Source organism: Amphiura filiformis, chromosome 18 (assembly GCF_039555335.1).
Source record: "Amphiura filiformis chromosome 18, Afil_fr2py, whole genome shotgun sequence".
In the NCBI taxonomy this organism is placed as follows: domain Eukaryota; kingdom Metazoa; phylum Echinodermata; class Ophiuroidea; order Amphilepidida; family Amphiuridae; genus Amphiura; species Amphiura filiformis.
The window spans coordinates 20429361-20455706 of NC_092645.1; the positions used below are offsets into that span (position 1 = coordinate 20429361).

At 37.4% G+C, this 26346-nt stretch overlaps 1 protein-coding gene across 1 annotated transcript; it reads left to right on the forward strand.

The window, feature by feature from the left end:
- Positions 1 to 3456: 3456 nt before the first annotated feature.
- LOC140139973 (proton-coupled zinc antiporter SLC30A1-like) lies at positions 3457 to 25048 on the forward strand. The gene is made up of 9 exons (XM_072161780.1): positions 3457 to 3763; positions 5270 to 5498; positions 9137 to 9330; positions 10498 to 10669; positions 12120 to 12305; positions 12935 to 13017; positions 14228 to 14410; positions 15420 to 15572; positions 23051 to 25048. The coding sequence occupies exons 1-9, from the start codon at positions 3587 to 3589 to the stop codon at positions 23120 to 23122; spliced, it is 1449 nt and encodes a 482-aa protein (XP_072017881.1). The 5' UTR covers positions 3457 to 3586; the 3' UTR covers positions 23123 to 25048.
- The last annotated feature ends 1298 nt before the right edge of the window (positions 25049 to 26346 follow it).

A 26346-nucleotide genomic window follows, 5' to 3' on the forward strand; every position in this document is an offset into this window, starting at 1 on the left:
GGTGGGGAGGAAGCAATTTTTGGCAGGCAGAGAGGGGCAAGCATTTGGAAATTTAACTGGGGGGTAAGGGCTCATAATTATTGCACAGCCCCTTAGCATACGCTATGGGATTGGTTACCACCAAAGCCAAATTTAGTATTGGACTCAAAATCTGAGAAAAAAATTGTTTGTTCAAACTCTTAAATTTCTAATTCCCATGTTCTTATTATAGTGCACATACTATAATTGTGTTTCAACGCTAGTGCATGAGGCTCATGTTAGCAAATACAAATTTACGAAAATACTAGTGATGTGGTCGACATGCCTTATGTCGACATAATGTCGACGTCGGCACGTATGCCGACATGTCGACATCAAAAAATCATGTCGCTACAAATTTTTTTTTTTTTTTTTTTTTTTAGTTTTCAAAAAATATTTTTGGCCAGAAAAGCAAGTTATAGGCCCAAACTGACTTGTTATTCAAGGTTGGAAACCAGAGAAATAAAAAAAAAAAAAAAAATGCCAATTTTTTTACAAAGTTGGATGAACTTGTACATTTTGATTACCTTTGCTTCTATTGAACAGTCAGGGACACATTGAATTAGTATGCATTGCTAGCTGTTCAATAGAAACAAAAGTAATTAAAATGTACAACTTTTTCCAACTTTGTAAAAAAAATTGGCATTTTTTTTTTGAGTAGCAGTATTTCTCTGGTTTCCAACCTTGAATAACAAGTCAGTTTAATAACTTGATTTTTCTAAAAAAATATTTTTGAAAATTAAAAAAAATTTTTTTTTTTTTTTTTTTTTTTTTAGAATTTTTTTTATGTCGACACACTGTCGACGTCGGTATACGAATTATATCGACATGTCGACAATAAAAAACGGTGCCGACCACATCACTAGAAAATACAAATAGTCATGAACGTCAAAGTGTTGAAAAAATATAAAAAATACTTTCATCGTGGTTGATTGCTTTGGACCAAATAAGGGAAGCAATCTACATCCGGAAAAAGGAGGCCAAAGCAATAAACCGTGACAAAGGTATCGTTTTCTCGACCACATATACGATCCACTGCTCAAAACAAAAATATCGTCATTTCCGGGAAATGTCAACAAGCTGTTTTGTGGTAAAAGAAGTGGACCAAGTCAGGACCTTGGTGAGTTAGACACTTTTATTAATTATCATGGATTATGTTTTGCCATAAATTGTTGAGCTTGTGTAACATTTTGTGAATACATCCAGATGTGCTGTTAACTCTTTTTAAGGGGCTGTGCAATACTTATAAGCCTATAGATGTACTAGGGGGGTAAAATTTCCAAACAGTGTGCCAAAAATATCTTCCACAGCAAGCAGGAAAATTCTATCATCAGCGTTTCTGTACTGTCTTTTCTCTTTTCGGAGCATTTTAATATTTCGGCGTGCCAAAACATCATTGCCTTCTCCACAATTTTACGATCCCCAAAGCTCATAATTATTGCACAGCTCCTAAAATAATTGATAACACCAGTTACTGCCAGTAAACTGATAAGGATGACAGTACTTATCTTTGTTATCCATCATCCAAAGTCCAGCCTCCTTCATTATCTACTGCCCTATTAACTATTCCAGAAAAATACAGCACTATTTTTTTGGAAAATTTTAAACAAATATTATTATCCTGTTTTGCCAAATGAAACATAGCAAAACAGGGTCTTAGCTAGAAATTGAGGGTTGCCCGTCATTTGAATAAAATTGCCTGTCCTAATTTGACCTTTAAAACATTTATCAGACATCTATAGGCTATAGCCCATTGGGGGTTCAGAGAGTTCAAATATGTGCTGATATGGCCTTGTTCTACAATTTGGGTCTACTAAAAAGGGCAATTAGCTTCTCAAAACATACAATTTATAATATAGCATCTGTCAAAGGCATTAATTTTGCCCGTCCCAAGAGCAAACTGGCCGTCTAGACCCCGGTCCCCGCACTCCGTACATCCATGGGTATTCATGCTCGTCGAAAATTTCGCGAAATAGGGGGTGTTTTCAGATGAAGAAATGCGATTCGCGAAACACACAAAAAAGGGGTGTTTTTTCAAACCACGTGTTCGCGAAATTACAAAAAAAGGGTATTTTCATGGAGCAGCCTACGCGTTTCGGTCAGAAAAGGGTATGTTAGAAATATCGTTCGTGTTTTAGCGAAAATAGGGGTATTGTCGAAGGGCAAATAATTCGCGAAATTGCTAAAAAAAGGGGTGTTTTTCCCCTAAAAACTTCGCGAAATGAGATGCAAAAGGGGGTGTTTTTAAAGTTCACCGACAAGCATGAATACCCGCGTATGTATGGAGTGCGGGGACCGGGGTCTAGACGGGTGGCTAGCTAAGACCCTGTAGCAAAATCCCAATCCTTCAGTTAGTCCTAACTGGCAATAAAAGTAAAATTTTAATATTTGGCCATATTTTGGAAATAAGGGCCAAAATATGCGTTTTAGGGTGTTTTTAGTATCCTGTGAAAATCTAGTCCAAAGACTTGTACTAAGACTAATTTCAGTTTATGCATTCTAATTCTGGGAAAAGACATGTTTCATTTTTATAAGCATTCATTTAATTATATAGTAACGAAAAAAAGTGAAATTTGAGCAAAATTTTGTCAAATACTCTGGATTTTGAGTGCTTAGACTTGTTTCAAGTTGTTGAATTTTGTGACTCGATTGTCAGAAATTGGCCCTTTTTTTCAAGAAATTAGTAAAATGGTGAACCTTTTCTTTTATCTCCAGTTAGTACTAAATAAATGATTAGGATTGAGATAAGTTTCATTTGGCAGACCTTGATAATATTTTTTCAATCCCAAAAAATTAGTGCTGTATTTTTCTGGAATAGGGAGTACCATATGTTCTTTCAAGCTAGCTAAAAAGCTCAACGTTAACCTGAATACCAATTGATTCAATTGCAAGATCTTGATCTCCATAGCATGCATTCCCTCATTTAATGTGCATGAAATGTAAGTAACTCTTCACATAATATTGGCCAATTCTAGTTGGAAATCATTACACCCTGTATGGAAGATAATGACCATTATCTCTTAAGGCAGCATAGATTTCAAATGAGAGACTACGTACTGTACCCGGGTACCTGTGTGGAAGCATAGGTATTGGAGGAGAATGCTTGGGATGAATGGTTAATGTTTTCCATAGGTGTATGGATTTCAATTGGAAAGGTCCATTAATACAGTATTTGATATAGACCACTTGACATTGTTTATCAACAAAGGCGAAAAACTGACCTATCGATATGCTTGAACGAACCACTACACTGTTCAATGGCTTGTACTATATGAAATGTGTTGGGCGATTTAAAATGCATGTGTCCTGAGCACACTACGATGCGTACGCACACTGCAGAGCAGTTGCCATAATTTGCGCGCATACTGCCGGGCGAAAATGTTGTATGTCAAGTGGTCTATATTTCATATTTTTTTATTTTGTTTTATAATTACAGGAGTGAAAGCATTGATGAGGTACCCCTAGATGCTGGACAAATTTACTAGGGAAAAGATCAACTTAATAGTGTGTTAGCAGAGCTATGTGACTTATGTGACATCAAAGTTGAATTCATATCCATGGTATCACAATGGGTCGTTATTCCAGTAAATCGTGTCGTCTAATCACCATGATGGTATTAACATCGTCATTCTTCTTTGCTGAGATCATCACTGGTTATACCACACACTCACTAGCCTTAATTGCAGACTCATTTCATATGTTATTGGATATTATAGCACTAGTGGTTGGATTTGTGGCTGTAAAAGTAAGTGTAGGAGTCTACAATGGGTTTCACAACTTAGTCTGCACAAAACAGTGACAGTGGCAGGACCAGGAATTTTTTGGGGGGGGGGGCAAAATCGACAATTTTTGCACAAAATTGCCACAAAAAGTGGAAATTTGCATAATTTTGTGGGTTTTGCCTCAAAAGTGTGTGTGTGGGGGACAAGAAAAATATTGGGGGGGGGGGGGCAAATGCCTCTAGTGCACGAGGTCCCGGGTTCAATTCCCAGCGGTGGAGATTTGCTGGGATATTGACTTGGGGAAAAAATGTCTGATATTAATTGGCAGCCTCTGTAGATTAAATACAGACTTCCGCTCTCCCCATGGTTAAATTTCGGTAAATGAATCATGAAAGTACTGTGTCCTTCGGAGGACTTACCTGTACATGTATCTCGCAGTCCGTTTCAAAAAGAGTAGGGTGTTCAAATGGACCCCAATGGAAATAAAGCTTCAATAAACAAATCAAATTAAAAAAAAAATCCTCGCCATAATATCTACAATAACAATTAACATTAAAGCAATATTTTAATTATAGTCAATACTAATTGCATCCAGTATTTCATTATATTGAGGGTTCAGAACCAGAAAGCCGTAACTCACTATGACCAGCTCTCACAAAATGAGCATAAAGTTGGCTCCTTGCTTTGGTCTTCAAAATTCAAATTTTTTTTCACAATGTCTTTTGTTTACTATTGAATTTTGTCAGTCATGATTAATGTACTGTATCTTCTATAGTGCCCTGGCGACTTTTTGCTCATTTTTGGGTGATTGTGAGTTGAGGCTTTTTGGCTCTAAATGCTTAATATGTTTGATTAAGGGATCTGGAATGAGCGTTTTGACAGTATTTTTTGTGGGACATGAGAGCACATCAGACCTATCGAATTGCATTCTGAATACAAAGAATGTCTTTCTGATATCAAATAATTTTCATTTTTTGAAATTCACAAAATAATACAAATTTTATGACAAATTATTAAAATATGATATTTTTCACATTTTTGATATATAACAGTCCTTGAAGTAAATTTTATGATAAATCTAATGATATATTCTTAAAGTGTACGTAGCTGGGAGGAAAAGCCGACGATTAATTGAAAATTTTGACCTTTCATGTTGAAGATATGGATTTTTTGCCCCAAAAGATCTAAAGATCAAAAGATCTAAAAAATCCATATCTTCAATACGAAAGGTCAAAATTTTCAATTGATCGTCAGCTTTTCATCCTACCTACATACACTTTAAGTATAAATCATCAGATTTATAAAGTTTACTTGAGTACTGTTAAATATCAAAAATATCAATTTTAATCATTTGCCATAAAATGTGTATTACATTGCAAATTTAAAAAAAAATCAAAACTATTTGATATCAGAAGGACATTCTTCATATTCAGAATGCAATTCGATATGTCTGATGTGCTCTAATGTCCCACAATAAATACTGTCCAAACGTTCATCCCTTAAATCTTGGTTTGTGTTGTTACTATTAGATGTCAGTGAAATCCACAGACAAGAACACATTTGGTTGGCAGAGAGCGGAGGTGTTAGGAGCGTTAGTGAATTCAGTGTTCCTAATGGCGCTGTGTTTTACCATCTGTGTTGAAGCTCTACAACGTTTCATCATGATTGAAGAGATCACTGACCCTCACCTGTTGTTGATTATAGGTAGCATTGGGCTGGTTGTCAACTGCCTGGGGCTATTTCTATTCAGTTCACATGGTAAGATATTACATAATTATAGGTAGCATTGGGCTGGTTGTCAACTGCCTGGGGCTATTTCTATTCAGTTCACATGGTAAGATATTACATAATTATAGGTAGCATTGGGCTGGTTGTCAACTGCCTGGGGCTATTTCTATTCAGTTCACATGGTAAGATATTACATAATTATAGGTAGCATTGGGCTGGTTGTCAACTGCCTGGGGCTATTTCTATTCAGTTCACATGGTAAGATATTACATAATTATAGGTAGCATTGGGCTGGTTGTCAACTGCCTGGGGCTATTTCTATTCAGTTCACATGGTAAGATATTACATAATTATAGGTAGCATTGGGCTGGTTGTCAACTGCCTGGGGCTATTTCTATTCAGTTCACATGGTAAGATATTACATAATTATAGGTAGCATTGGGCTGGTTGTCAACTGCCTGGGGCTATTTCTATTCAGTTCACCATGGTAAGATATTACATAATTATAGGTAGCATTGGGCTGGTTGTCAACTGCCTGGGGCTATTTCTATTCAGTTCACATGGTAAGATATTACATAATTATAGGTAGCATTGGGCTGGTTGTCAACTGCCTGGGGCTATTTCTATTCAGTTCACATGGTAAGATAATTACATTAGGTTTCACTAACTGAAGAGAATTGATCAAAAATTGAATTTCCTCCTGAGGTTCGTATCTGTCAGTTGAGTTCTGTCAGTATGAGTTGACCGGATCATAAGGATGTCATTATAGCTAGAGGCAGTACATGTATGACACAAATGGGTCAATGAGTTGCATACAAATAACCTTGTGTGATATTTAGTTCCCAGGCCAGGAAGTGAGTTTTGCCTGAGGCAATTTCTGGTCAAATGTTGCTTCCTTACTATAAACGTTATTACCGTCGATTTGGTTGAAAAAGGAAGTGACACATGATCAATTCTGTTCAGACAGTGAAACCTAATGATAAAAGATTTAAAGTATATTTTCTAATTCTTCCGTGGTCTGGGTATCGGCAATCATGTAGCGTCTATGTCCCGAATCAACTGTGCATTGTTGTCTGATCTTTGATCAGCCAATCAGTGTGATTGTTTATCACTTCTGCATGCATCCACGCTCTTAAATATGTGCGGCGCACAGCACACATACAGTTGAACACACACCACGGAAGAATTAAAAAATGTACTTATATATTATTTTATTATTTGGATCCATTGTAGACTGTGTACTGCAGTTGGTCCTCAAAAAATAAATTGTTTGATTGCTGTAATTTAAAAAGAAAATTAGAGTAGGTAGGTCTGGATTTTTTTCTTCTTTTTTTACTTTTTAAGCCGTAATTGCGTTCGATAAAGGCATTGGAACTTTTTTTCATCCTTTTTTTAGATTTATTTTAATTTTTTAATTTCTTAATTTTTTAAATTATTATCATTATGGCAAAAAACACATTGGAGCCAAAGTATGGGAATTGCACCGCAAATAACACAACTGCATATTCTTAGTACACTACAAGATTCCTGGCGACAGAGTACCTCTGCTGCAATGGTACTTCGCGGCTACTACCGCTGCTACTACCGAGTACCCAAAACCTTTGTGGCCGACGTTGGTACTACACCAAAGTACCAGCGTCGGCCAACATACTGTAGATACCCCTGTAGGGGTGTACTTACATTGATACTCCTTCATGCGTCACCTAAGTGTCAACTGCGATGTACCGAGTAGGTGACTTATAGGCACACCATAGTCGGGGTACTTCGATGGCCCTTCAGCGGAAGTACCTGCACAGTAACCGCATCCATGGTGTACCCATGTGTCAGCAGTGAAGTAGCAGTGAAGGTACTCATCCGCGAGGTACTCCATCGCCAAAATCCTTTGATCGTAAAGTTCATTAACTTCAAGGTGCGAGCGCCCGTGGTACAACTACGCGGCCGACTGCGCGTTCAACTACTCGTTCAACAAGGCTTGCACTCAACGCGTTGAAGTGGAATTATTAATTTGTTATGATCTGGATGCAATTATTGCTTGTTGCACAGGTGACATCCCGCTATCTCTAAGGTTCGCTATCTCTAAGGTTCGCTATCACTAACGTGTAAAGTCTATGGAGATCAGAATCCCGCTATCTCTAATAGAGAAAAGGGTTCGCTATACCTAAAAAAAGGTCCGCTACTTCTAAGGTTCGATATCACTAATTTAGAATAAGGTTCGCTAGTTCTAAGGTTCGATATCACTAATTATAAATAAGGTTCGCTATCACTAATTTAAAATAAGGTTCGCTATCACTAATTTATTGAAGGTTCGCTATCTCTAAGGTTCATTATCACTAATTCCAATAAAGGTCCGCTATACCTAAGGTTCGCTATCACTAATTTTGTTTCAGGTTCGCTCTCCCTAATTAATTAAGGTTCGCTATCTCTAAGGTTCAGTTATCACTAATTTCGATTAAGGTTCGCTATACCTAAGGTTCGTTATCACTAATCTTAAATAAGGTCCACTATCTCTAATTTTAAATAAGGTCCGCTATCTCTAAATTCAAATAAGGTCCGCTATCTCTAATTTTAAATAAGGACCGCTATAGCGAACCTTATTTGAAATTAGAGATAGCGAACCTTATTTAAAATTAGAGATAGCGAACCTTATTTAAAATTAGAGATAGCGAACCTTATTTAAAATTAGAGATAGCGAACCTTATTTGAAATTAGTGAGGCGAACCTTAGAGATAGCTTGAACCTTAGAGATAGCGAACCTTATAGATAGCGGACCTTATTTAAAATTAGAGATAGCGAACCTTAGGGATACGGGATTGTTAAAATTAGAGATAGCGGACCTTATTTTAAATTAGTGATAGCGAACCTTAGAGATAGCTTGAACCTTCAATAAATTAGTGATAGCGGACCTTATTTAAAATTAGAGATAGCGAACCTTATTTAAAATTAGTGATATCGAACCTTAGAAATACCGAACCTTTTTCAAAATTAGTGATATCGAACCTTAGGTATAGCGAACCTTAGAGATAGCAAACCTTAGAGATAGCGAACTGTAACCGTTGCACAATGCAGTTTTTCCATACGCGGCGCCTCATAACTGCTAAATTGTTGGTCTAAAGTATATAAAAGTATACATATTTAGAATGGCAAAGAGGTAAAATTTGGGCCAAAATGCTCATTTTTGGCCCAAAATCCCAAAAAATCCTTTTTCCTAGGCCAATTTTTTTATTATTAATTTTTAAAATCTAAATAAAATATCTAGGGATCATTAAAAAAAATTTTTGACCAACTTTGAGAAATTTGCACCAAAATGGTAAAAAATGCATATTAATAATTAAAAAAGAAAATCATAGAAAAGCCAAATGTTTGCCCAAATTTCAAATATTTTTGATGAAGCTGGTCAAAATGAAAAAACAAAACAAAAAATTGCTCCTAGATATTTTTATCTAGTTTTTAAAAATGAATAAAAAAAAAATTAGCCCAAGAATTTTTTCTTACGTTTAACAAAAAATTAACATTTTGGCCCAAATTTGACCTCACAGATGAATTTATCAAGTCTTAGCCATTCTAAATATATATATACTTTTATATACTTTAGACTAACAATTTAGCAGTTATGAGGCCCGAAAGTTTCCATAGTTCCAGGGTTAAAAACAACCTTAATTGTGTTTCAGGAATGGCTCATGGTCACAGTCACGGTGGAGGCGGTGGTCATGGTCACAGCCATGGAGGAGGACATAAAAAGACACCTAAGCATGATCATCATCATGACACACCCCAGCAACCAGCACCCCCTCATATTACAAATACACGCAGTGATCTGGAGATTGTTGTGCAAGATAAACCGAGAGATGTAGAAGATTATGTAGTAAGTAGGGACAGTTCACAAACATTTAGGGGGGGGGCTGATGCAAAATGAAAAATTTACATTTTGTTTGAGGGCCCCCCTTTCAGACCTAAAATTATTTTCAAGGCCCCACTTTTGGCCATGAAAAATGTATGCCAACCCCATAGAAAATAGTGTCAACTCATGTTCTATGAGAAAAATTAAGGTGATTTTTGGCCCCCACACATATGTGGGGCTTATGTTATCATTCAGATGGTTGCCTGTTTCTTTGTTTGTTTGTTTCTTTATTTGGCTGGTTGGCTGGCTGTCCGGGCGGAAGCAAATTCATTAATCCACTCGGAAGCTCCAACGCAGTAACAACAACAAACTTGGTATGTGGATAGGATGTGGTAGGCTGATGTGCTGTATGTATAGTTTTGTGTCATGATATTTGCATATTTATGAATATTAATGAGATTATTTGCATATTTTGCCTAAATTTTCATTAATCCACTCTGAAGATTTAAATGCAATAACTGATCAACTTCATTATTATGTTTTCAGGGTTATTAGGAGTTAAGAAAACCTAATAATGATAATATTGGATGGCTTATTTCGCATGATACCATAACATATCGGATTTGTCATACAAATATCGATATTTTTATGACTCATCCGATATGTTATGGTATCATGCTCAGCCATCAATATTATATCAAACTTAGTTTGGTGACTGGATAATGGTGACCTGGTGTGCTGTATAGTTTTGTATCATTTTATTTGCATATTTATGAATATATATGAGCTTATTTGCATATATTGCCTACATTTTAATTAATCCACTCTACATTGGGCCAATTTTGCAATGCCAGCTATATTGACTCATGAATGGCATATATGGAATTCTAAAGGCTGCTGAAAAGATGGCAAAAAACCTTGGGCCAATGTTGGAATGCCAACTGTTAGTCAAAGAAGTGGCAAACCAGCATGGGGCCAACATTGGTGTGCCAACTTCGATGTTTCCAACGTTGGGCCAATGTGAATTTGTTATCTGGGATGTTGCTATTCAACTTCCACTTCCTCCCTAACCAATCTTCCTACTGGGAAACTAATATCACTTTTGGATTCCCTGTTTAATTTCCTATCAGGAAATGTATACTTTTCATGTACTTGGTTTAGTTAACAAACAAATTTATTTGTATCAAAAAGCGGTCATTTTTAAAGAAGAAAACAATTGGAAATTTTGGGTACCGAAAAATGCATCTCAAAACACAGGGCCAAATAGAAGAAGAGCAGTTGGAGGGATCTGATGTTCATCTAACAATGGAGAGGAGTGCTGAGTTACAACATTATGATGTGGATGTAGAAGCAGGTCAAGGCTGTAAGTATAATAAGCTATTCCACGGAGTTGTAACGGGTAATGACTCACAGTAAAATGAGTCAACTGACTTGAGTGATATTCGGTGACTGGACCCATTGAATTTTTTACAGTGACTCGAGTGGCTTGAACCCACAGAGTTGTAACAAGTCATGACTCACAGTAAATATGTCAACTGATTCGGTGACTGGACCCCATTGATATTTTTAGGGGTGTGAAATCTCCTCTTTTAAGCTGAATTTCTTTCTTTCATTTTCAGCCCATTTTGAGCATATTTCAGTGCTTTTCCTCTTTTTTGAACAAAGTTCCTCTTTTTTTCAATAGAGGTCACTCACACCCCTGATTATTTTATGCAGTGACACAAGTGGCTTGACTCCACAGAGTTGTAACGGGTCATGACTCACAGTAAAATGAGTCAACTGATTCAGTGACTGCATGGACCCCATTGATTTTTTTACAGTGACTCGAGTGGCTTGACTCCACAGAGTTGTAACGAGTCATGACTCGCTGTAAAATGAGTCAACTGATTCGGTGACTGGACCCCATTGCATTATTTACAGTGACTTGAGTGGCTTGACGTGACTCAAATGAGTCCAAATGACTTGACTTGGTTTGAATTTTTGTGACTCGTTACAACCCTGCTATTCCATTTAAAATCCACACACCCCCTGTGGAAGATTTAGCTAAATAGATAAATTAAGTGGGTAACTTCCATTTATACTCCCTCCAGTAGAAGGAAAAGCCCTATACAGGGGAAGTATGGGTTTCAAAATAATTAACTGTAGCCTATTCCATATGACAAATATCCTCCAGCATGGCAGATGTGTTCATGATGCACCATTCTCAAAATAATCAAATGGGTGTCACACTCGGCCCCCCAACTCAACACAAAAGTTGGCAACCATGAGAGTTTTAATTAAAATTACCAAATAGCGCGAAAAGGGGTAAGTTTTTTTACCAGTAGCGAGGACCGTGAAATTGGCATAATAGGTGGTATTTAATTTGCACTATCGTCAAAATTTGACCTTGAAATAAGCAAAATGGAGTGTATTTAATTTGCACTGTCTGCTATATTTGGATAAAAGGGGTTTGTATCTTGGGTAAATCTGGTAATTTTAGGTCAATATTATTTTAGTGTCATTGAAAAGGTGTGTTTGAAATTTTAGTCATTGCCACAAAAAGGGGTACGTTGTTTTTGGCCAAATGTTGTCCTTGATTTTGCATGAAAACTGGGGGTTAATTTGATGAAAAATCATTGCAAAGGGGGTCTTTGAAAGATTTGGTAACTCTCATGGTTGCAAACTTTTGTGTTGAATTCTGGTGGGGGGGGGGGTGTCACACAGGAGGGCCACACATCGATTTCACATTGGAGTGCCACAGACAGTATTTATACAGTGCACCTGCAGTTGGTGATCTATGAATAACTTGTTCTCCATTCTGTTCTTCTTGACAGCTTCATCAGCTCAGCTCAACATGAGGGGCGTATTCCTCCATGTTCTAGGCGATGCACTCGGCTCTGTGGTGGTTATTATTAGTGCCTTAATCATTATGTTTACGGATGGAGAATGGAGGTTTTATATAGATCCAGCTTTGAGTTTAGTCATAGTTTTTATCATCGTTTCGACAACTATTCCTTTATGTAAGTATGCCATATTCGCCAAATATGGCGAATTTGACAGTTTGTTCATAGATTTAAGTTGGAACATGTGTAAGTATTACAAATATTCCAAAAAAAAAATCGGTTTTGAAAAAATAAAGGTATATTCTGAAAAAAGATTGTACATTAAGGCTTTAACTATCATAGCAAATACAATTTTGAATATAACGCCCTGCACTGCAATGTTCACATGGTACCTATGCATTGAACCATAGATGCATGTCAAAGAATAGGGATAAAGACCTGGATCGTAATTCTATAGAATATTCATATCATGTTGATCATTCGCCTGTAAGATGAGTATCTTTGAAAAGAGTGGTATTGTATTCAATCTATGATTGCAGACAGAGACAGGTGATGAGTGCAACCTGCTTGTAGTGCAGGGCGATATACTCAAAAATCGTATTCATCTATTAATTGCTATGGTAGTTAATCCGATTATAACGTCACATCTACGGCGCCAGCATCACTGGTTACAATTCATGTTCATGTAAATTCTAGAAATAATGTTGAAAGTCATGAAAGTGTTGGGGGGATTTTATTCCAAAGAGAAAGAGAGAATTCTGTTTATCGTATGCTCAGTCCTATGTTGATTTTCTTCTTTTTCACAGTTATACAATCCAGCTCAATCTTATTACAGTCAATTCCAAGAGGTGTCAATATTTTTGATATTGAAAGCAGATTAGTTACCAAGGTAAGATTGGGCTATTCCATTTAAAATCCACACTACCCCGTGGAAGATTTAGCAAAAATCTTCCACAGAGGGAGTATGAGTTTTGAATAGAATAGAATAGACAATTGGGGAACTTCCAATTGAAATACTCACTCCAGTTGTGGAGGATATAGGTAAAGCCATAATGCAGGGGGAGTATGGGTTTCAAAATGATTAACCCTGACCGGTTACATTTGAAAAACATACTCCCCCTGTGGAAGATATTTCTAAAATCTTCCACAGGGGTAGTGTGGATTTCAACTGGAATAGTCCATGGGATCTGCAATCATATTCTTGGACCTTGTACATAAGGCACATTGTCCTTACTGAAGATGGGATATAATCGCAGCAAATCGATGAGGGAGTGAGCGCCGATACACTGTCAAAATCTCAGAAGCAACGGCATATTCCCTTAAAAATTGCACTGTATTGCATTGAATTACACCTATACAGAACACACCAGTTTACAATGGTTTACGACCGATTTTTCAGGAGAAAAATAATTCTGAGATTAATCGGGCAAAACTTGGGGTAGCTCTCGTTTTTATCGGCCCGCTCAGATAGGACAAGGTGCCTAATTGGCTAGTAAACATCTCCAACAATTGAGTGGCGCAGTATAAAAATGGCCCATGGCACATTTTTGAAAAATAGAGGGCGCTGTTGTAAAATGTCAAAGGTCACCAAAGGTCATCCATACAAACATAACACATAATGAATGTAACTCGGGAATGTTGTCAATTTAATCTTTTAAGCATCAAATTTCTTATGTATTTTATTGAACATTCGTACATTTACAGTGCCAATTTCTCCCAATGACGAAAAATGTGCCATGGGCCGTTTTTATACTGGGCCACTCAATTGTAAACATACATGTTTTAAATGGCTGATGAACAGTGGCGGCACCAGGATTTTTTTTGGGGGAGGAGGCATGGGGAAAGTGAATTTCTGGGGGAATCAACCAATTTTGCACAAAGTTGCTGCAAAAGTGGAAATTTGTGTGGTTTCAGGGTTTTGCCTGGAAAGTAGGGGGGCAAGATACTGGAAAATACACTGAATTACTTCTGAAACCCAGTTTCAGTGTAGACCTTCTTTTTGTTAAGGTAAATTTCAATGTAGAGGTTCACTTTTCAGTGTTTTTTTTTCATTATTAAAATTTTACAAACTTACTTCCTTTTGTTTTTGATATCTACAGGTCAGTGGTATAGAAAATATTCATGAATTCCATGTGTGGCAGTTAACTGGAGATAAAATCATTGCTACAGCTCACATACGGTTCCGTAGTGTAAGAGATTACATGGAAGCTGCTAAAGAAATGAAGACATTCTTACATGATGAAGGCATTCATTCAACAACAATACAGCCTGAGTTTTCTGAGGTAAGCATTTAGGATTCCGTAGTAGACAAGATTGTGTAGAAAGTGCTTAAGAAGGTGACAACTCTCTAGTCTGAAGGTTCGCTAGTCCGAACACATTACTTACCATTCACTAGTTCGAACTCTGAAAAAGGTTCGCTAGCCCGAATATCGGGGTCTCTAGTCGGTTCGCAAGTTCAAATAATAAATAAGGTTCTCTAGTCCGAATATAGAATAAGGCTTGCTAGCCTAACCCTAAGCCTTAATCCTAACCCTAAACCCCAACCCTAACCCTTATTCTATATTCGGACTAGAGAACCTTTGTATTAGTGAACTTAATTTGGTTTTCGGACTAGCGACCCTTCGGACTTGAGAACCTTCAGACTAGTGACCCTTCGGACTTGAGAGCCTCAGGACTAGTGACCCTTCAGACTAGAGAAAAGTCACGCTTAAAAAATGGAAGTCCTTACTTGATGAATGGAAAGTGCTTCAGAAATGAAGTCCTTCTTACATAATGATGGGATTCATTCAACAACACTACAGCCTGAATTTGCAGAAGTACTATCTATAGTTTTCGGCAAGGTTCTTCAGTGATCAAGTTGTGTGGCATTGCTTAATACCGGGGAACTCAACTCAATTTTGGTAGGGGTTTGTGTGGGAACTACAAACTGATTGTTGGGCAAAATAGGGATTGGTGAACTGAAATGTCAACATTTTTTTTTGGGGGGGTATCTAATGAGCTACAATTTGGCCAAATTATAGGCTGTGGAGCTATTTTTGTTTTATTTTTGCTCTCGTTATTATGAAAAAATCATTTGTTAAATCATTTATTTTTTGATGTTTTTTTTAAATTATAAAAACAAAACAAAAAATGGGCCCTGGAGGGCAACACAACAACTTTTTGGGGGCCTTAGGGTTATAACTTAGGGTTAGTGTTCAGGTTAGGGGTTACAGGGCCAGTGTTAGGGTGTGGTATTTTAAGTGGTGTGCAATTATAAACACAAGAAGTTGTTGATTTATTTCCCATTTACAGGAAATGTCTGTCAGCTCAACAGACAAGCTCTGCAGTTGTTTGTTAATGTGTCCATCAGATAAGTGTCGCCCAAAGACCTGCTGTGGTATAAAAGAAAAGAAAACGCCAAAACCTCAGTCTAGCTCAGATGATGAGCAACCCAATACTTGGCAGGTATGTGTATAGTACTCATTTTAATGTTTAGCTAGATAATTTAGATTAGGGGTGCACCAATCTAGCTTTTATATCTGAATCTGCTCATGTAATCACCACTGATCAGTTTGTTTTTTGAATCAGCCGATCGGATAACAAACACGTTTCGGCACAATTAGTAAAATGATTAAGTCATCTGTTACAAGGTGGCAATTGTTATAAAGATTGAGTTACGCAAAAAAACTCAAAATCTTAAAAAAATGTATACTTAGGGAACAACCCAAAAGTTCGATGAAGCCCTATAAACGAAAGTCCTTTCGTTAGAAGGCTAACCCCCTCCCCCCTCCCTCTAACGTAAGTTTTCAAATATCGAAAATTCCAACCCGGATTCATAGGGTACAGAACCGTCGCTATGATGGATGGGGATGTGGAAGAGTACAACAATGCAATGATATTGATCACGTTTATGGAAGAAACCAATATTATATTTTATTTTAAAATATTTTTCTTCATACCTTTTTATGGGCACGAAAAAAATTATGACTTGCTGGATTTTCAAATAAAAAAGAATCAAGGTGCGGTACAGCTGATTAAAAATTAACTTACAAATTGCAACCACTGTAAAATGTCAATATCGTACTTCAGAAAATACTAAAATTTATATATTAAATCCTTAAAAAAGATCAACTTAGACCGATGTTTTAACTACTTTTTTACAAACATAATCGGACTTTTTGACCCCTTTCCTCCCTAACGAAAGGACTTTCGTTTATAGGGCTTCTTCGAATTTTTGGGTTGTTCCCTTAAGGATGAAACTTTACAGCCATGAAGGTTTTATGTTTCCCGGTAATGATTACTTCAAATGCTGACATGGGAGTCAAGAATTGGGATAATCAGCTTAATTTCATCTTCTGTGATTGAATGTAGGAATTCCTTGAATCTGGGGGATTATCTCACCTAACAATGACAGATATAAAATCATCGATCTGTTCGCTTTCTTAATTATGTTAAAGTCGTCTTTCATGTAGCATTATATATTTTAATATATAATTGTAAAATTTTAAAAATCCTAAAAGAGATCAACTTTGAGCGATGTTTTAACTACTTTTTACAAACGTAATCGGACTTTTTGACCCCCTCCCTCCCTAACGAATGGACTTTCGTTTATAGGGCTTCATCGAACTTTTGGGTTGTTCCCTTAGGCAATTTGGTCAGCCCAATTATCTCTAAAATATGATCTCTAAGAACTATCTTGATTGGCTACAAAGAGGGCTATATCACTTATTGAGCCAATCAGGGATATGGTAAGATTGCCCGGTATAGGGCTAAATGGTATTAAAGTGAAAGCCGCACTTTTGGTTCAAGTTCCTAGGGGAATTAGTCAAGGTTAGAATTTATCCATGTAAATTCTGTTCTGTCTGTCCTCAAAGTAACAGGTGTATTGTCTTGGGGGGATCAAAAAAAATTTGGGTTCTAAAAAGGGGAGATCAAACACAATTAAGTCCTTAATAGGGGGGAGATCAAAAATATTTAAGGGTAAAAGTACGACAAGGCATGCACATTTCAAAATTTTTGCGCGCTCCATGCTTATGAATTAAAAATATTTCAATTGTGTACTTTCAAGCTTCAAAATCAACAAAATTTGCAGACTTTACAATTTGGATGTAACACTATGACTCAATGAGTAATAACTCCAAGCGGTAATGTTTAGCTAATAAGTTAATAACATATATGTTTGGTTTCCTTTTTAGGACATGACAGGGCTGGCGCAACCTATGCAACAGGTCAGGTGATCGCTGCACCAGTTTTGAGCAAAGCGAACAAAAAAGTATCATTTCTGCTATTTAGAAGCAATTAAAAAAAAGAACACTAATGTTGAAAATGTTCTTGTAGTGTTTTTGCATCTACAAATGTTTTTATGACCTTTTACAATCCTAGAATATCCGGAATTTTGTTTAAAAATCAATAGGAAATGGCCTCTAAGCTGGGCCTCTAAGACCACCGAAACAAACATTTTCCATGGACCCTAAAAGCGGGCCACCTCAACCTCGATGCCGTTACATGCTCAAATTGGATCGAATATTGTGGTCTTTACCATTGCAAATCTGGGGTAAATTACAATAATTATAGAGTGAATTTTTTTTTGCCATTATCGCACAACCAGTACCTTTATTTGGTCTAACTTAAACCTAGAACATTTTAAAACCTTATATGGACCCCTGGACCCCACACCATTTTATGCTCACTGCACTTGAATTGGATCATGTATTGCGAGCACCACAACTTTTAAATTCCTTGCAACGGGCCTGTCTGAAGGGAGGGGATCCAAAAAATTTAGACCGTAAAAAAGTGGGATAAAAAAATTCACTCTTTTTTAGGGGGGGCAAAAATTTTTGATGTCCAAGGTTCCAACTTTTCCAACCCACAATCACCATAGTATTTATGAACACTCCCTAATATCTTTCTATAATTTATCTTCTAGTGGTGCCCTTCAATTTTGAAAACGTCAAGAAAAGCAAAACCTCCTACAACGGTAGCAGAGTATGAACAGCCGGTTCAAACTAATAATAATAAGGTTGTCTAAGGTATGTGATGAAACACTGGGCTGTTCAAGTTAATATCCATAACCCCCTAAAGTCATGACCTTAATCTCCTACATAGGGGGTGTAGATTTCAAATAGAGTCACCCATTCAGGTAATCCCATTTGAAATTCACACTCCCTGTGTGGGAGATTAAGGTCATGTCTTAGTGTGGATTTCAACTCTGGGTTCCAACTGAAATGGCTGATTTACTCACTGAAATCATGCAACTCAACCTCGGCTTATAATTCTTCATCAGAAATGCGACATGATATTAAAAGGGCATTTCATGATCCACAGCCTCATCCCCCACTTTTCTCAAAAAAAGTTGAGATTCTTATACTACTGGATACCTCTGACTATATAATGTTTATGTACCAAACATTTCTTGCAGATTAATTCGTTTAGCAAAAATATCGCCAAATTTGAATTTCGTTCTGGTATACCGGAACGAAATTACAACAGTGGCCTATGGAGCAGTGTAATACACTAAATCATGCATAACTCGCAAACGCAAAATCGGAATCAACTGAAATTTTGGGAATAAGCTTTTTTCATAGATATTTACTGAAAAATGTCATAAAAAGAGGATGCTAGGGTCACGAAATCCTCCTCTAACCCTAACCGCCTAAGGGCTTTTTGGTGACGGGAAGGGAAAGAAGGAAAGAATAAAGAGAGAAAAGAAGGAAAGAAGTTGTTTGCTCTGGGTGGGATTGAACCCGAGACCCTCGCATGCCAAGCACTCGTCGGCGACACTTTGCCACAGGTCTTGGGCCGCTGGCCAGCGAAACCGTGCCTATATATCACTTAGGGCGATTGCGTCATCACACCACGTGGGATGCATGCACGAACAGCGCATATATCAAGTAGTATTTTGTAGTATTCAGTCGGGTTAGGGTTAATGAGTTGGTCATTTCTTGAGCTCATTCCAACACATTAAGAAGTCTCATAACATGATTTCAGTATTTAGTCATTCTTGATCTCAAAACCATAGTCCACCGGGATACTCCATCAAAATCATGCAGCATGATATCAACTTTTGGTACTTTCTCAAGATTCAAACCAGCTTATAACCATTACCATGTCTCTCAGGAACCATACACTATATGATACATCCATATATTCAAAACAATTCATTCTAATAATTCCTAATTACTGGTAAGCTATTTTAAAAGGGCATTTTGTGATCCACAGCCTCATCCCCCCACTTTTCTCAAAAAAAGTTGAGATTTTTATATCACTGGAAACCTATGGCTACATAATGTTTATGTACAAAATATTTCTTGCAGATTAATTCGTTTAGCAAAGATATCGTGAAATTTGAATTTTGTTCTGGTATACCAGAACGAAATTACAACGCATTGTCTATGGAGCAGTGTAATACACATTATCATGCATAACTCGCGAATGCAGAATTGGAATCAACTGAAATTTTGGGAATAGGCTTTTTCATGGATATGTACTGAAAAATGTCATAAAAAGAGGATGCTAGGATCACGAAATACTCCTTTAAAGGTCCGTAACCCGATCGACAGCATCATCCCCCCGATTTTTTTCAATGTTGATGAGGTTTTGGTATCACATAATAGATACTATTTTTCTCATTACTATCCTGAAATTTGACGTTCCAATTCGATGTATTTCCGGAGAAATCATGAAACACAGCGGTTTTTACAGGTATACCAGTTGTTCGCATTTTACACGACACAGGAGTTTTGGGTAGTCATAGAATGAAATCGGAATAGATTCGGAAGATTTCACCCCAGTACCAATTAGTCATAAAAATACATCAAATAGGCCCCTAATGTCAAACTATAGATGGCGCTATAATGATATAAAACAAAAAACAAAAATAAAGAAATACATAAGAGGCGAAATAAATAGGGAAACATGACCTATATTGTCAAGCATGATACGAGGAATATGAAAAAAATTATGAGAGCACCTCCCCCCCATTAAAAAATTATTTATAAGAAAAATCATAAATATGTGAAAATGTGCATCATATAGCTAAAAATAAAGAAATAATTAAGCGAAGTAAATACAGCATGGGCTATCTTGTCAAGAATGATAATGAGCGCAGTAATATGTAATGTTTTTAAGATTAATCAGTATGAATAGAGGGTATAAAAAGTGTACAGGGGCGAGCCGGTTTTCAGTGCCAAAGCGAACACTTCCTGTTTCCACCGGGACATCGCTCGGCCGTTGTTTGAGATGCCTGACCAGAATGCAATTAGCAGCGTACCAGTGTATTGGCTTGCTAATTATGCTAATTATTCACATTTATGCTGAAATTGTTCCGTTTTCTCACATAGATGGATAAAGGGACAATATTTGACATTGTATGTACTAGTTTGAAGAGAATCCATATCCTAAACCGATAGGGTTACCCCCCTTTAAGTGGCTATATGTTTCATTGTGTATGCCTACCCCATACAAGATAGAAAGTTCATCCAGTGACTCAAGGTATAGACCTTTTAAAGTCGCTGAATTGGGTAACAAAATCACGGGTTTGGTAACACTGGGCAAGTTGAGTACTGATACTTGTACAAACCTCTGCCATCAACATAATCTACACATTTAATGAACAATCCCATGGGATCAGGGCTGTCAACTCTCACGCATTGGCTGTGAGTCTCACACATTGGGTCACTTTCTCACAGTGTCACGCCAAGGTATTATAATCTCACTCCTAGGTAGTAAATCTCGCACAAAATGCTGGAAAATGAGTAAAATCTCATGCATCGTCAAAAACAATTGTTGTCCTGAATGTTTGTTACCATGCTACAGATATTTTAGTGTGGTTCCTTTCTATGAGTTTAACAAGTACCGTCGGATCCGTAGCGGTCGCTGCGGGACAAGGAATTCAATTTTGCAGTGTTGGTGTCTTTGAAGCAGGTTAAAGTTTGACCCCTATTTTGACTTGTAACCCCTCTGTGAGCTTAACCTTTGAGGGCGCTCATCTTAAAATAATGCCAGAAAGGGTATTTCCATCCACACCAAAAAAGAAATCAAAATTTGAAAAATTGTGTTCGGAAACCAATTTTGGACACTTTTGATGTCCAAACGATTTTCGGGAAAAAGCGTCCTGACATCAAAAGTGTTCGGAAACCGATTTCGGACACTTTTGATTTCCAAACAATTTTGGGGGAAAAGCATCTTGACATCGAAAAAGCATCTTGACATCAAAGTGTTCGAAACCGATTTCGGACACTTTTGATGTCCAAACGATTTTCGGGAAAAAAGTGTCTTGACATCGAAAGTGTTCGGAAACCGATTTCGGACACTTTTGATGTCCAAACGATTTTCGGAAAAAGCGTCTTGACATCGAAAGTGTTCGGAAACCGATTTCGGACACTTTTGATGTCCAAACGATTTTCAGGAAAAAAGCGTCTTGACATCGAAAGTGTTCGGAAACCGATTTCGGACACTTTTGATGTCCAAACGATTTTCGGGAAAAAGCGTCTTGACATCAAAAGTGTTCGAAACCGATTTCGGACACTTTTGATGTCCAAACGATTTTCGGGAAAAAGCGTCTTGACATCAAAAGTGTGCGGAAACCGATTTCGGACACTTTTGATGTCCAAACGATTTTCGGGGAAAAAGCGTCTTGACATCAAAAGTGTTCGGAAACCGATTTCGGACACTTTTGATGTCCAAACGATTTTCGGGAAAAAGCGTCTTGACATCGAAAGTGTTCGAAACCGATTTCGGACACTTTTGATGTCCAAACGATTTTCGGAAAAAGCGTCTTGACATCGAAAGTGTTCGGAAACCGATTTCGGACACTTTTGAGGTCCACACGATTTTCGAGGGAAAAGCGCCTTGACATCAAGTGTTAAATCCCCTAATTTCCCTTAATTCTTGTCAGTTTCCCTTAATTCACCAGAATTTCCCTTAATTCTCTTCAATTTCCCTTAACTTCCCTCAATGTTCCCAATTTCCCCTCAATTTCCCCTCATTTTCCTTAACTGCCCTCTATTTTCCCAAATTTCCTTAATTCTTGTCAATTTCCTTAATTCACCTGAATTTCCCTCAATTTCCCTTAATTCTCTTCAATTTCCCTTAACTTCCCTCAATGTTCCCAATTCTCCCTCAATTTCCCCTCATTTTCCCAAATTTCCCTTAAATTCCCTCTATTTTCCCAAATTTCCCTTAATTCACCTGAATTTCCCTCAATTTCCTTAATTCTCCTCAATTTCCCCAAATTTCCTTAATTCCCTCAATTTCCCCAATTCCCTTAATTGCCCACAAAATCAATTAATTCACCTGAATTTCCCTCAATTTCCCTTAATTCCCCTTAATTTCCCCCATTCCCCCCAATTTCCCTCATGTTCCCCACTTTTCCCAAATTTCCCTTAATTGCCCTATAGGCCCTCTCCCTCACCAAATAGTACCATAGCCATGCGACAAACGATGTTGATGGAACAGCATTTTTTAGAAATTGTTGAAAATCGTGTAATGCCCCTTTAATGACCTAATTAGCATATTTCGACTGAAACTCTTTTTCCAGTATGGGGCGGTACCTGCCTTAAAAAAATAAAAAAATAAATGTAGACATTTATGGGGTATGGGGCCGGTATAAGCCCTCCCCCTCACCAAGTACCATAGCCATGCGACAAACGATGTTGACGTAACAGCATCTTTTAGCGTTTGTTACTAACGGACTAACGGACGGACGGACTAACGGACTAACGGACGGAGAGACATGGTGACTTATAGAGCTGCTACCCGCAGCTAAAAAAACAAATTAATGGCACTGGCATTAGGTCATCGGTAGATGGCGGGCCTCTCAGAGAACCCTAAAAACTTTATCAACAGACAAAATAGAGTTTAGATACCTGTCATGTAATTGTCTACTTATTTTTGGATAACCAATAAATTTGTCTAATACAAATTATTTTCTCACAATATGACAGATTGCAACGCAGAGGTTAGAAGATGAATTGGACCAAACACCAGCTGAGTTATCGGCAGACCAATCCAGCTGAATCGTCGACAGACCAATCCAGCTGAATCGTCAGCAGACCAAGGCTTTTACGCTCGAAATAAATATATAGCACCTTGCAAGTAAACACAACTGTCAACTCAAAAGGAATTTATTACTTACCAATGGGATATTTTAAACTGAGCTCAAAAAGAAACATATAATTTTTCACAAGGTCATATCTTGAAATCCTGTCCATCAAATTGAACCAAAATTACACACAGGTTTACTTCAATACTCTACTCTTAACACATGTCAGTAACCAAGCAGTTATCCAACTGACACAACAGCAAAATGCACTGACATGGAACAGCTTCCTGGACCACATTCACAGCCCAGCCCTGTTTCATGAAAAAAGTGTATGAAAAGCAGAAAGCAGCACTGTTTTATCATCTGTGCAAGGATCTTGTGTGCATTCTCACAGATTTTTTGTGCTGGGTGCCAAATGTTGGGCTGTGAAAGTGGAGGAACTTCCAGGAAGCTGTCCCATGACAGTGCATTTTGCTGTTGTGTCAGTTGGACAACTGCTTGGTTACTGACATGTGTTTTGAGTAGAGTATTAAAGTAATCCTGTGTGTAATTTTGGTTCATTTTGATTGACACTATTTTAAGATATGACCTTGTGATTCACAAGTTGTAAAAAATTATAAGTTTCTGTTTGAGCTCAGTTTATTTGAAAACTACACCCCACACTGTGGAAGATCGCCTTGTAGTCTTTGAGCACTACTCTGCACCCATTGCTACACGCTTCAGTCAGCGGTTCCTAAACTTTTTTTACAAGCAAGCCAATTTTTGCTTGACTTATTTTACTGCTAAATGGTATATACCCCCAGATATACAGGGGTGGAGGATGTGTGAGGGCAATGTTTACTACACTTACTGGTACAAACTTTCCAAATGCAAATTAATTGCCCACAATTTGCTAGGTTAACTATATGAAATGCCACTTAATTTGACCCGAAATTACTACATGTTCAAAAGGTGATTTCAGGCAGTGCAGCTTTAGAAAATTTGATTAAAATTTTGTGGTTATGTTTTCAATGATGTTTACGTTTATAATATAGCTTCATGAGTTTGTTTCTGTAAGGGTTTTACTTGCGGCCCTTTTCATCAAATGACATGTGACCCCCAAAAGGGCTGGCTGCTTATTGTTGGCAAAAGCAGGCCATAGTCACAAGATACATGTATAACTCTTGACTCTAATCATGACCACAGTGAAATCTGAGACTATTATATCTGAAGCGATAGGAAGCGAGCGCTGTTCCCTATTGTCATCCGATCGATCGTATCCAACAAGCTCTGCTTTGCCAAGTACGAAGTTTGGACGGCGGCGGTGATGTTAGCGTATAATAGTCTCAGGTGAAATCAACTATGATCCTATGAACTCTGCCCCTGATCAGTTCAACTCTGACCCACCTTCATACCCAGCCTCATTCTTAGAAGTCTTGAGAAGTCTACCTCCATGTCTTGAGGTTACTTGAATTATGACAAGAGCTGGGATAGAGAATTTGGTCTGAACCCTGGAATTATGGAAACTTTCGGGCCTCATAACTTCTAAAATAATGGTTTTTGGCCCACTTCTTTTTCGTGCATAAAAAATTCTTGGGCCAAAATTTTTTTAAATTAATTTGTAAAAACTAGATCAAAATATCTAGGACATGGTTTTTCATTTTTTTGAATTTTGACCAATTTCACCAAAAATATTTGGTCTTTTTTATGATTTATTTTGAAAAATCAGCATTTTTTGACCATTTATGGTGCAAATTTCTCAAAGTTGGTCGAAATTCAAATACTTTAGACCAACAATTTAGAAGTTATGAGGCCCAAAAGTTTCCATAATTCCAGGGTTCAGACCAACCTTAAACCAACTGAGGCTCTGTTGACACAAGTCTATAATGAAATCATTGTGGAAACTGTGGCAGAAATAAAGATTATACAAAATTGATACTGTGCAAAAATTGTGTTATTCTTCATTTTGTTTACCATGTGCTATGGGACATAATTGGTTCATATGAACCAATGGCAATCAGGCTATTCCATTAAAATCCACACTTCACCTGTGGAAGATTTAGCTCAAGTTGTCAACAGAGGGAACTTGTTGCTCTTGAAATAATGTACTTGTACTGAGGTTGTTGATGCATCTAATGCAGTGCTTGTGCATTAGACGCATCAAAATCTCTGTACGAGTGGATTATTTAATGTACAATTTCATTCCCGGCAAGTGATACGCATTTATTAAGCTATAAATAATGCACATAATATATGAGTCACTGAAAACTAAGAACTTTCAGTGTTGCCACAATGATGCATCTTCCACATACCCTATCCTTTCTGCACCAATCAATGTAAGTGAAGATGAGCACATTGTGCATTACACCATTGCATGGGGGGAGGGTATAGGGGGACAATTTCAATTCAGCCTTTAAGGGGTACTACACCCTCGATAAATTTGTGTCTATTTTTGCATTTTTTTTTTCATACAGTGGTAACAAAAGTTATGTATATTATAGGGGCAAGGAATCCAATTATCTACACTGGAATTTCAGTGACCCAAGACAAGCAGTTTGTTATTTATGATGAGAAATAAGATACTGCTAGGACGTACCTCGTTTCCTATCATATATACTGAAACGCTTGCTTGAGTCACTGAAATTTCAGTGTAGTAATTGGATTCCTTGCCCCAATAATATACATAACTTTTGTTACCAGTGTGTAATTATTTTTTGAGAAAAATGCACAAATAGTCACAAATTTACCACATGGGTGTAGTACCCCCTTTAAGTATTTGAACAAAGTATCCTCTTGTATCATTTATTGATCCTTGATGTGTTTTGTGTCTTTGTCTGTTGAATTCACCATTACACACTAAGGGGTGATGCAATAATTATGTGTACCTCCGGGTGGTGAAATATGGGGGGGGGGCAAGATTTTTGGCAGGCCAAAAGGGGGGGGCAAGCAATTTTGGCAGGTGGAAAGGGGGGGGGGCACAGATATTTTAAGCACCATTTCTATATTACGCTCTAAAAAGGTGCAGGGAAATGTTACAAACATGTTAAAATATGCAAAATTTCCTGTTTGCACTATTATGATAAGACAATTTAAGGATTTACCAATCCCCCTGGTTGCATGATCAGGAAATTATGCATTTTTACATAATGCTACACGCCCTTAACCCAGGGTGCACCAATTCGCCAGCGAAGTGGTTACGTAACTCCCTGGTAACTGGAT

Excerpts from the sequence above, each read along its gene's own strand:
- LOC140139973 (XM_072161780.1), top strand. The coding sequence starts at position 3,587 with ATGGGTCGTTATTCCAGTAAATCGTGTCGTCTAATCACCATGATGGTA. Across the intron at positions 5,499-9,136 it reads ATTTCTATTCAGTTCACATG|GAATGGCTCATGGTCACAGT; the intron begins GTAAGATATTAC and ends ATTGTGTTTCAG. Across the intron at positions 14,411-15,419 it reads TACAGCCTGAGTTTTCTGAG|GAAATGTCTGTCAGCTCAAC; the intron begins GTAAGCATTTAG and ends TCCCATTTACAG.